This window comes from Lutra lutra, chromosome 14 (assembly GCF_902655055.1).
Source record: "Lutra lutra chromosome 14, mLutLut1.2, whole genome shotgun sequence".
Taxonomy (NCBI): Eukaryota; Metazoa; Chordata; class Mammalia; order Carnivora; family Mustelidae; genus Lutra; species Lutra lutra.
Genome location: NC_062291.1, coordinates 64,812,742 through 64,825,882, shown reverse-complemented (window position 1 = coordinate 64,825,882; position 13,141 = coordinate 64,812,742). Strand labels below are relative to the sequence as shown.

General features: G+C 41.1%; 1 protein-coding gene across 4 annotated transcripts in view; it reads right to left on the bottom strand.

Annotated features, from left to right (window-relative positions):
* Positions 1 to 13,141, bottom strand: part of SORCS3 (sortilin related VPS10 domain containing receptor 3) — a 601,218-nt gene that overhangs the window by 151,796 nt on the left and 436,281 nt on the right. For all 4 annotated transcript variants that reach the window (XM_047703327.1, XM_047703328.1, XM_047703329.1 and 1 more), the window contains exon 7: positions 1,479 to 1,597. In XM_047703327.1, coding sequence (XP_047559283.1) covers positions 1,479 to 1,597 — 119 coding nt within the window. The remainder of the gene's footprint in view (positions 1 to 1,478; positions 1,598 to 13,141) is intronic.

Below are 13,141 nucleotides of genomic sequence, written 5' to 3'. Positions count from 1 at the left end.
AATGATAATTGACTCTCTCTGCTTGACTTATTTCACTCAGCATAATCTCTTCCAGTCCCGTCCATGTTGATACAAAAGTTGGGTATTCATCCTTTCTGATGGAGGCATAATACTCCATAGTGTATATGGACCACATCTTCCTTATCCATTTGTCCGTTGAAGGGCATCTTGGTTCTTTCCACAGTTTAGTGACTTGTGGCTATTGTTGCTGGTTTTCTTGAGCCAAAAAGACCTCTCTTTCCCTCCCTTTTTCAAGCTGGTTTTTGAGTGGCTGGTTACTTTTCCTGCATTTTACAAGCCCTCAAAAGTCTATACAACTGATTTTTCAAAAGAAATAACCTCTCTGTCTACAATCTATCCATACAACAAGCAGTCACTGAGCACCCTGGATTTGCAAAGGCTTCTTGTTAGGACCAAGGATGAGGAGTAAAATGTGGGTATAAAATATTGCCCCTATCCTCAGAGGATATAAAATACAATTTAGAAAGAGGACAAATCCACAAAGATTTAAGTAACAACTCCCAATAGTCCATGTGCTGGAGGACTGGCAGACAAGAAGAGCTACAAGGGTTCAGAGGAAGAGAGGCAACCCAGGAGGAGTGGGGCGGAGCTGGACTAAGAGACCAGGAGTAGGGCAGAGAGTATCATTCAGGTGCTTAGGTCTGAGCAAACTCTAGGAGAGTCCAAAGATCAAGGTTTCTGTAGGAAACAGTTTGCAAAGGAATGGACAGCAGAAGGGTGGGAAGGCAGTGTAGGGGAATTCAAAGCTGCAGTCAAAGGTCAGGTTCGGTTTCTCTCTCTCTCTCACACACACACACACACACACACACACAGTCACTCAATGGAGAATCACCTTTCATTTTTTCCTCTTTTTTGCTCTTCTCTGCATCTCCTTTCAGGGAAACTCAAGACCTAACACAAAGCTTCCCTTGCTTGTCTATAAATGCGAGTCACACCTAGCTTTCTTTTTGAGTCAGAGTTCTTGGGAGTGTAGGATTTTAGATTTGGCACATATTAGGGAGTAGTTAGTGTTGGAAAGGGAGGGCAAAATTCAGTGAATTCTAGATTGTTCTAGAAAGAAAATCCTAGAGATGCCACATTTCTTGGGAATTCTCATTCCCAAGTTAGGTCACTTTGGACAGAAATGGAATGGAGCTTTGATAAACTAATTAAAGTCAAATCCCATGGGAGATGTGGCTCTAAGTAACCTCTAAACCATAGACCGAGTCATAGTCATTTCCAGACCCTTTTTGCTATAATCAAACAGCAACCCAACTGAGGATTCAGTGGGCCACTGAAGACCCCTCTACATAATACTGACACATAACCCCTTCTCCTTTCACCAGAAGTCTTGGATCCCCCCAGAGAACAGGTCACCAGAGCAGCAAATGAGGGACCACACCCCAGCCCATCTTCACAACCGTGGGAAAGCCACCCTTATTTTCCTGACATCACCTGACTGCATTTTCTGGACTCACCTGAATGAAGATATATTCATCCTGAACAACCAGGGAACTGATGTCAATGGAGCGGGCAAAAGGCCCACTGCGAGTGGTCTCGGCACATTCCTGGATCCTGCAGGTGAGGTAGTGAGCATCTGAAACAGGAGAGCAACACTTAGACACAAGGGCACATGGTGACAAAGTTCTCATCAGCACCCAAGGCTCCACCTCACAGGAAAGCAACGATGCAGTTTAAAACAACAACAAGATTTCATTCATGTTCACACGAGTTATAATATTTTAAAAATGGCAATATCTAGATGAGGCAGTGGAGTGGGGAAAGAGTTAATCTTACATCCTACTGGCAAAAGGGTAAACTGGTATAGTTTTTTGGAAGAACGAATTGGAAATATCTATCAGAATTTTAAATGCACATATCTTATACCACCAATTCTAAAGCAAGCAATGTCTTTTAGAGAAATACTAATATATTTCCCAAAGAGTCAAGGGCAAAGATGCTCATTGTGGCATTGTTCACAGCAGTGAAAAATCAGAAACAGGCTAAATGTCCCTGAACATTTCAAGAAAGCAAGGTGCACATATTACAGAGGGCTAGCTGCAATTAAAAGAAGTAGATAAAAACACATTCACATGCTGATTTCTCTAAGGTCCCTGGTCCTTTTCAAGTAACCTTTGACAAAGTATTTGCCCATATGATAGCATGATAGAACTCAAGTCCCCAAGAAGCTTTGTCTTTATAAATGTATAGGTTTGTGCCACGGTGCATAGAAAAAAGGTTGTTTTTTTTTTTTTTTGAAAGATTTTTTCTATCTATCTATCTATCTATCTACCTATTTGAGAGAGAGGGAGATTGGGGGAAAGGCAGAGGGACAGAATCTCAAGCAGACTCCATGCTGAGCACGGAGCCCAACTCAGGACTTAATCCCACAACCCCAAGATCAGGTCCTAAGCTTAAATCAAGAGTCAAGTGCCTAACCCACTAAGCTACCACCCAAGCACTCCTGTGCATAGTAGAAAGTTTTAAAGGAACCCATTAAAAATTAGCTATGATTACTTGTAGAGGAAAAAAAAGGATGTGAGGAGGTAGTGTTGAAGTGGGACCTTTGCTTTTTATATTATATACGCCTTTATGATTTTTACAGCAAGAATGTATTCACCTATTACTTACATAAAATCTATAAAACTTGTATGATTACTTGTCAAATCTCCTGAAAATCTCAGCAGGTGAACAGCCCCTCAAGCAACATAGGAACATGATAGCAGAAGCTGTAGCTGAATGGGAACAATCTTTGACTATAAAATGGGTTTTGATTCTGACAACAGGGCCATCCCAGAAAGGCACTCCACTCAGTTATTTGCTCCTTAAGGAAGAAGTACAGGTAAGTCTCTTTGAAGACACCTGTGTGTACATTGGCTTTTAAAATAGTTTTAATTGAACAGTATTTAAAAATAGTAAACAGCCAAAATTAAAAGTTAGGAATCATGTTAGTATTAAGAGCAGAGAGGTCTTTGTTATCACCTAAAACCATGTTCATTACTATATGCATCTCAAGCGACTGTACCCTGGGATGTGTTCCCAGGTGTGCCCAGGTGTCACAAGCTACAGTGGAGGGGGCTCAGGGGCAGCAGAGATAAAGGCAAAAGGCTTAACTAAGCAAAATTTGTGACAATTGAGTTTAAACCATGAGTACACTTTAAATTATCCCTGTTGATCTTTAACTAATTAATTTACTGGTGGCTTCACTGCATCTTTCCTGTGTGCACACAATGTCCTGGGGTTGCTCAGCATCAGGAATACAACAGTGAGCGAGACAAGGGCCACTGCTGACTCAGAGGGGGCTCATCACATCACCTGTCGCCAGCTGGTACACACATTCGTTTATACGGATAGTGCTGATTTAACAAGGAAACATATTTGGGTACGAAATGAATTTATTATGGGCTACATTGTGACTTCCTGAGCGTCCAGAGCTGAACACAGTCTATTTTTGATGGTATTTTTACTCGGATCACGTCAAACATCCACCTCCTTCTCTCCGTCCGCGTTCGTATCCCCTGCCCACGAGCTCAAGCCTCTTCATTTTACTTTCCTCCACATGCCATATACTCCAGGCGGTTCCTAGGCCTGACAATTCTGCCCTGAAGTGCTTCCAGAGTCTCTCCCCTTCTCTCCACAAGCCCTGCTGCTTGCCTGGGATGAGGCCTTCTCATCCGTGGGGCCCTGTTGCATCTGTCTCACTACTAGCCTGCATGTGCGTGACGGACTGGACACCGGACAGGCTCAAGGCAAGGAGCCAGAGTCATCTCTAAAACCCAAACCTAAGCTCATCTCTCCTGGCTTCCAAACAGTTCTGAGGGCCCTGGGACAAAGCCCAGACATCTTGCTATAGAACGGAAGGCTTTTTACAAGAAGCCTAATAAAATCAAATGCCCAAGGAGCCAGACAAATCATGTGTAGGAATAAAATGAGCTGGATGAATATGACAGATGGCAGCTGGCGCACGGCCTTGGTGTCAGGGGTCACTGAGACACGCTGGTGACTGCAGCAAAATGGCCAACACAGACTCTTGAAAGAGAAGCGGCTGCTCAGTGTCCATTTATTGTTGACACGCAGGAATAAGACATTCTGTGTTATAAATCCACTGTCCTTATTTTTTAAGGTGAAATTTCCTGATTTAAAGAAAAAAAAAAAAGGACAGCTAGGGGCACCTGGGTGGCTCAGTTGGTTAAGTGTCCCACTCTCGCTTTTGGCTGAGGTCATGATCTTGGGGTAGTGGGATCAAACCCCACATCGTGCTCAGTGCAGAGTTGGCTTGTCTCTTTCCCTCTGCTCCTCCCCGGATCGTGTGCACTTGCTCTCTCTCACTTTCTTTCTCTCTCAAACAAATAACATCTTAAAAAAATGAAAGCTGTTTTAAATGAAAACAGGTGCAGGTCAAACACCAAAAAGCCAAACAAAACAAGCTACCACAGGAGCCACTCATTCCCCAACTCTATCTGTAATTTTGTTCCTACCTACCTCTCCGGAGAAGAGACAGACCCTCTCCCCACCTTTCCTGACCCGTTAGCAAGACCAGCTTGTTCTCCATTCTGTACGTACAGCCTACTCATGCCTTCCTCTCTGTCTCCGTTCACAGAAAGAGCCAGGAGTGGCCAGGCTTTCCACTTCTGGCTGAGAGGACAAAGGAAGGCAAGGAGCCCAGGCTGGGCAGGGCAGCCCATTGCCTGCCCACCAGGAATACTCTTGGACCCACAAAGCCATAGTAATTTTCTCCTAGAATAAGGCACTAAAACCCAGCAAAAAGCTATAGTAAACACATATGAGGAAGCCACAGTGTTGACATGACAACCTGCTTCCTTCTTGCCAGCCAACGTCTCAGAAAGCTCCTTACACCACAAATCAAAGGGACACAGAGGAAGACATCTGATTGTCCCCGCCCACCCCCCACCCCCCCCCCCACGACAGGCTCATTTTCCCCTGTCTATTTACTATTCACTCTCACATTTGGACACTTTGAAAAAAAAGAACCAAGTGTATTCAAGGCCACCCCAAACAAAATCAAAACCTACCTAAACCTTGGCCCACAGCAAGTGAGCTATTGTGCCAAACTCATCTTACTTCTTGGCTCTCCCCCTGCTTGCTACTGCGCAGCATGAAACGAAAGGTCCAATTTAACAGGAAAGCAGCTCTAAAATGAATTTTTCAAATCCACTTAAAATTCAGGGGCCTTGCAGTCTTTAGCTGGACTCAGAAGTCTCAATGCTTTTATTTTTTGAAACACAGAGACATGATAGTAAGCATAATAGCACCCACTGCCTGGTGAGAACACAGAATGTGGGGGATGGGGAGAGTAAATTATCAGGTAGACCTGGCCACCAGATGGAAGTGATTGAGGGTGACAAGGGACTATGGGTGTCAAAGGTGAGCAGGGGACACCAAGAACCTCACATTTGTGAAAGTTCTCAAATTTGGGCTTTGGACATTATCCTGATATGAGGCCAGATAATACTCATGGACATTCAAAGATGAAACTGAAAGATACTTGTCATTTAACTTGAATCCCAAACTAGGCTTCTAACACTTATGGCCTTTTCATTTGCTTTTAATAAAAACACCAGATTCATGATAAAATGACAGGCCAGATCTTTTGAGCATAGCATGATGTTTCAGAGCAAGGCTTCTGAAGCTAGAATGGGCTGAGTTCAAGTCCTGAACCTGCTTCTTGTCGGTAACCCTTGACTAAGTAGCACAGCTCTTCATAAGTCAACATTTGCCTCCAAGAACTGTCATCATGATTAAATAAGATCATATAAGAAAAATGCTTAGCACATTGTTGGATACATTTTAAAAGATTAATGAATGTTATCCCTTTGTTACTATGAAAAAAGAAGGAAATTTAACACTTAGCATCTCTCATATCTTCAAATAATAACAGGCATGTTCTGTTTGTCTATGGAGAATCAAAAGGCCATATTACAGGTTGTATTAGGAAAGTCATATTCCAAAATTATATCACTGTTTAATTTATTGAAGTACTTTGGGTGTGCAGATAAGAAAAAGACAAAAACAAAAACATGTCTGAGCTCAAGTAACAAAGGAATTAAAGGAGGAAGCAGCCTTTGTGTTCAGCTAAGATGGAGAAGTATAGTACATGAGAAGGGAGTAAAAACTGCACATGGTCTTTTAGGTAGGCAAAGCTCATGGAAAGCACTATATAATCACATGTTAATGGATTAACTTTGACTAATCCATATTCTGAACTTTTATTTTCTATCCTTTCCTTTGAAATGTTTTCAAATGAAAAACTAGAAAGACCAGATTGAATGAAGAACTCATTTGGATACCTCTGTAAGAAAATTAGAGAGTGATTTCCCTAGTGGTTGAGAGTCAATCATTACCCTGATGATTAATGTATTTCTAAATGTCAGATGTCTTCCTAGTGTGTCTCGAAGAGCTGGTGTATTCACTGCTCCACTTACAAGAGTTAAAACTCAAAAGCTTTGTTCCCTGCAAGCGAACAGAGGGATCTACTCAGTAACTTTAGAAATATCTGGCCCTGCTGGAACTAGCTCTAGCACTGGAAGACACTTTAGGGATGGTGCTGTAAGGGCCTATTCAGCCAGAGCGGCCCCACCTCGGTTGAACTGCCATTTTGTTGTAAAACTTAAATTGACTTTGTCCCCCCGCCCCCGCCCCGCCCAGGGGAAATTACTTAAAAACAAGTCCCGGAAACCAGTCCCAGGTAACAAAGTCCAAATACAAGGGTGGGTCAGGCCAGGTGGAGGTATTCAATCAGTAGGGGTGCATACTGTCTCCTAGCTACCAAGGAGTATGGGCCCCGCCCTTTGGGCACCTTTTGGGTGCCAATTCTGAACAAGGTGATAGGCTGGTTCAAATGTCTACTAGGGTAAATTGTAATTCAACTGGTCACCTAGCATGACTGTGCAGCTTTCTGTGTGTGTTACAATTTAATTGGCCACCTGTGTGGGGCCAGGCCCAACCACATGGCCTTTTCTTTATAAAAGTTAGTCTGGAAAGCAGGGAGGGGTCATCCTCTCTGTAAGGGGCGGCCCCGACTGGTCTGTTTGACGGTCGCTTTGATTCTTGATGCTTGGCGCGAAATAAAGCTTTGCTTGACTTTCGCTTTGTATCAGTCTCGCTCCTTTAATCACAGACCCATTATTGGGGTACCTGTCTTTGGGGGACCCAACAGTGCAAACATCTCCCTAGTGTATCTGGTCTTCATGCCTTCCCACGTAGCAGATGCTGAGCCAAAGGTCTCATATAGTGAGAAGAGGTGGTCTTTGATTCATCCCTTTTTGTAGTGGGTCAAGGTGTATATGAAACTTCAGGTGTCAGGCAGTCCCTGAAGTTCCAGGAAGCAGAGAACATTCTCAGAAGAATCCCACACCAGTGAAGGAAACAGAATATTCACAAGTGAATATTGTCTTGGGGTCTGCATTGGACAGAGGAAGATCTGAGAACATGTACAGAGAATATGCACAGAGAGAATGAAGGAGATAATCTGGCATCTTTCACCTTCTTTTCTTCCTAAGGAACTATATTTTTGCCAGGAGTTCTATAAGACCAAGGGAGGCAGTCTCGAACTTCTCCCAACCAGCAAGGCAAACTTCTCATCCATTTACATCCAGCATTTCTCTCTATCAAACTTTTCCAAAAGGGTCACCTCCTTAGAAGCATGAATAGAGTCTTAGTCATCTTTGTCTCCTAAGCTAACTTAAATGCTAGTTAATTGAATTGAATTACATTAAAAACCTAAACTTTTTTGTTATGTTGAATGATACTGTGACTTGTGGTAATGGTTTACCTTTGAGATTACTAAATATTCAAATTCTCCTAGCCATCTTGCCTCTTACCACTTCAGATAAAACTTTCCATGAATCATTCAACTTCCATCCCTTTGGGTAATATATATTTTGCCAAAATTTGAAGAAGTGCATTAAAATTAGGAACGAAAAGCAAATCAGCTACTTAGGTCTTCTCTTAGAGAAATACTCAAGCGCTATTTATTTTGAATAACAATATTAACTCTCTGATGAAAATAAGAACAAACAGATTCCAGGAAACTTTGAAAAGTCATTTAGCTACCATAAGCCTCTTTTTCTTTCATTGAGGAGTGGGGCTAACCCATGTGCAGGACATCCACACTCCTGCAAATGCCTATACGGTTCTCGAGACATGGTAGGTACCAAAAACAAAATCAACGAATCAAAAAATGTAGTTTCCATTCCTCCCTATTGTGCTTATGGATCTAGAGTTTTTGTGAAACTTCTAATTGCCCAAAGGAGAACTCTAGTGTCTCTTGCTTTCTTAAGGCACAGGGGAGATCTGGGAGTTATAGATATTTACGAATCACAATGATCTTGAATATCTTAGGATTCCTGATAGGGCATTCAGGAGACATTCTATTCCAATTGCCAAATTAACCTGACCTTGACTGAATATGATGACTAGATGATGATGATAGATGATGAGGATGATGATGATGACAGTGATGATGAAAATGATGTTGATAATGATGACAATAATGGTGATGATGACAATGATGACTGGATGATGACAATGATGATGATAATGATGACAGTGAGCATGATGGTGATGGCAATAATGACAAAGATGATGCCAATGGTGACCATAATGAGGATGATGGTGATAACCCTGACAATGATGACAACTAGATGATGACAGTGACAATGATGATGACTAGATGATGACAGTGATGTAATGACAATAATTATGGCAGTAACAATGATAGTGATGACACTGATGACAGATATGATAAAAATGATGACAGAGATGATGATAATGAGGATGATGATGACAGTGATGCTGACGACTAGATGATGACAGGGATGACAATGATAATGATAATGATGACAGTGATGATGATAGTGATAATGACAATGATGATAATGAGAGCAACAATGATAGTGATGATGACAATGATGAAGACAGATATGATAACAGTGACAATGATGATGATGACAATGATGACATAGATGATGCCAATGTGGCAATAATGAGGATGATGCAGATGACAGTGATGACGATAATGATAATGATGATACTGATGATAATGGTGACAATGATGACAGATGATGACAGTGACGATGACTGTGATGATGACAATGATGAAAAAGACAACAATGATGAGGATGAAGAAAACAAGAACTAGTATTTTTGAATGCTCACTCTGTCTTCCAGTATTGCAGGAGCTACATGTATTAACTGATTCAATTGTGGCAACAATCCCATAAGGAGTTAAAATTTTTACCATCCCCATTTAATAGATGAGTAAACTGAGGCACAACAATTAAGTGATTTGCCTGAGTTCCACAGTTTCTAGGAAATGACAGAGCTGGGATTGATAAACAGGCATACTGACACCAGAACCAATGATCCCAACCATTATGTATTTAAACCAAAAAAAAAATCAGTCTGGGATGCCTGGGTGGCTCAGTCAGTTAAGTATCTGCCTTCAGCTCAGGTCATGATCCCAGGGTCCTGGAATTGAGTCCCACATCGGGCACCTTGCTCAGTGGAGAGTCTGCTTCTCCCTCTGCCTGCTGTTCCCCCGGGGTTGTGCTTGCTCGTTCTCTCTCTCATTAAAAATTTTATTTTATTATTTTTAGAACACCAAAATTCCTTACCACCAAGGATGGTATGTGAGGATTTCATTAAAAAATGATTATTTTTTAATTACCATCTTATGTGGGGCGTCTGGGTGGCCTGGTTGTTAAATGTCTGCCTTCGGTTCAGGTCATGATCCCAGGGTCCTGGGATCGAACCCTGCATCAGCCTCCTTGTTCAGTGGGAAGCCTGCTTCTCCCTCTCCCACTCTCCCTTCTTATATTCCCTCTCTCTCTCTGTGTTTGTGTCAAGTAAATAAGCAAAATCTTTTAAAAAAATTTTTTTTGAAAATAAATAATTATCTTATGTTAGTCACCATACAGTACATTGTTAGATTTGATGTAGTGTTCTATGATTCATTGGTTGTGTATAAAAGCCAGTGCTCCATGCAATTCATGCCCTCCTTAATATCCATCACCGGGCTAATCCATTCCTCCACCTCCCTCCCCTCTAAAACCCTCAGTTCGTTTCCTGGAATCCAGTCTCTCATGGTTCATCTCCCCCTCTGATTGCCACCTCCTCATTTTTCACTTCCTTCTCCTCATCTCCTCCATGCTATTCCTTATGTTCCACAAATAAGGAAAATCATATGATGACTGACATTCTCTGCTGACTTATTTCACTTAGCATAATCTCCTCCAGTCCCATCCATGTTGATGCAAATGTTGGGTATTCATCCTTTCTGATGGCTGAGTAATATTCCATTGTATATATGGACAATATCTTCTTTATCCATTTGTCTGTTGAAAGGCATTCAGCTCCTTCCATCGTTGGGCTACAGTAGACACTGCTACTATGAACACTGGGGTGTATGGGGCCCTTCTTTTCACTACATCTGTATTGTTGGGGTAAATACCCAGTAGTGCAATTTCTGGGTCATGGGGTAACTCTATTTTTATCTTTCTAAGGCACCTTCACACTGTTTTCCAAAGTGGCTGTACCAAAAACAGTGTAAGAGGGTTCCCCTTTTTCCACAACTTCTCCAACATTTATTGTATCTTGCCTTGTCAATTTCTGCCATTCTAACTGGTGTAAGGGGATATCTCAATGTGGTTTTCATTTGAATTTTGCTGATGGCTAATGATGTTGATTATTTTTTCATGTGTCTGTTAGCCATTTGTATGTCTTCTTTGGAGAAGTGTCTGTTCATGTCTTCTGCCCCTTTTTTGACTTGGTTATCTGATTTTTGGGAGTTGAGTTTGAGAAGTTCTTTCTAGATCCTGGATATCAGCACTTTATCTGTAGTGTAATTTGCAAATATCTTCTTCCTTCCATGAGTTGCCTTTGTTTTATTGACTGTTTCCTTTGCTGTGCAGAAGGGTTTTTATCTTGATGAAGTCCCAAAAGTTCATTTTCACTTTTGTTCCCCATGCCTTTAGAGACATGTCTTGAAAGAAGTTGCTGTGGCTCATGTCCAAGAGGTTACTGCCTATGTTCTCCTCTGGGATTTTGATGGATTCTTGTCTCACATTGAGGTCCCTCATGCATTTAGAGTTTATCTTTGTTTCATTCTTCTGTATATAGCTGTCCAATTTTCCCAGCACCATTTATTGAAGAGACTGTCTTTTTTTCCACTGGATATTTTTTCCTGATTTGTAGAAGATTAGTTGACCATAACGTTGAGGAGGGTTCATATTTGGGCTCTCTGTTCTGTTCCATTGATCTACGTCTTTTATTGTGCAAGTACCATGCTGTCTTGGTGATCACGGCTTTGTAATATAGCTTGAAATCAGGCAACGTGATGCGCCAGCTTTGTTTTTCTTTTTCAGCATTTCCTTGGTGATTCAGAGTCTTTTCTTGTTCCATACAAATTTTAGGATTGTTTGTTCCAGCACTTTGAAAATGTGTATTCTTCTAATCCATGAGCATGGAATGTTTTTCCATCTTTTTGTGTCCTCTTCAATTTCTTTCATAAGTGTTCGTTATTTTCTAGAGTACAGATCCTTTACCTCTTTGGTTAGGTTTATGCCAAGGAATCTTATGGATTTTGGTGCTATTGTAAATGGAATCAATTCCCTAATTCCTCTTTCTACAGTTACATTGTTAGTGTATAGGAAAGCTACTGATTTCTGTGCATTGATTTTGTATCCTGCCACATTACTGAGTTACTGTATGAGTTCCAGTAATTTGGGGAGTGGAGACTTTTGGGTTTTCCACATAAAAGTGTCATGTCATCTCCAAAGAGAGAGAGTTTGACTTATTAGTTGCCAATTTGAATACATTTTATTTCTTTTTCTTGACTGATTGCTGTTGCTAAGACTTCCATCACTATGTTGAACAATAGTGGGAGACTGGGCATCCTTGTCATCTGATCTTGTCATCCTGATCTTAATGGGGAAGGCTCTCAGCTTTTCCCATTGAGAATGATATTTGCTGTGGGTTTTTCATAGATGGATTTTATGAGGTTGAAGAATGTTCCCTTGATCCCTATACTTTGAAGAGTTATAATGAGGAAAGGATGCTGTATTTTGTCAAATGCTTTTTCTGCATCAATTGAGAGGATCATGTGGTTCTTCTCTCTTATTGATTTATTCTATCACATTGATTAATTTGCAAATGTTGAACCACACTTGCATCCCAGGGATAAATCCCACCTAGTTGTGATGGATAATCCTTTTAATGTACTGTGAATCCTATTGGCTAAGATCTTTTTTTTTTTTTAAAGATTTTATTTATTTGACAGAAAGAGAGAGATCACAAGGAGGCAGAGAGGCAGGCAGAGAGAGATGGGGAAGCAGGCTCCCTGCTGAGTAGAGAGCCCAATGCGGGGCTCGATCCCAGGAGCCTGAGATCATGACCTGAGCTGAAGGCAGAGTCTTTAACCCACTGAGCCACCCAGGCTCCCCTATTGGCTAGGATCTTGTTGAGAATTTTTGCATCCATGTTCATCAGGGATTTTGGTCTGAAATGCTCCTTTTAGATGGGGTCTTTGCCTGGTTTTGGGATCAAGGTAATGCTGGCTCATAGAATGAGTTTGGAAGTTTCCCATCTGTTTCTATTTTTTTAAACAGCTTCAGGAGAACAGATATTATTTCTTCTTTGCATGTTTAGTAGAATTCCCCAGGGAATCCATCAGGCCCTGGACTCTTGGGTTTTTTGGAGATTTTTGATCACTGTCTCAATCTCCTTACTGCTTATTGCTCTATTCAGGTTGTCAATTTCTTCCTGTTTCAGTCTTGGTAGTTTATAGGTTTACAAAAATGCGTCCATTTCTTCTAGATTGCTTAATTTACTGGCATATAGTTGTTGATAATAATCTCTAATAATTATTTCTATTTCTTTGGTGTTAGTTGTGATCTCTCCTTCCATTCATAATTTTATTAATTTGGATCCTTTCTCTTTTCTTTTGGGTAAGTCTGGCCAGTGGTTTATTGATCTTATTAATTCTTTCAAAGAACTGGCTTCTAGTTTTGTTGATGTGTTCTACTATATTTTTGGTTTCTAATTCATTGATCTCTGCTCTAATCTAAATTATTTCCCTTTTTGTGCATGAGTGAGACTTAAATTTGTTGTTGATTCTCCAGTT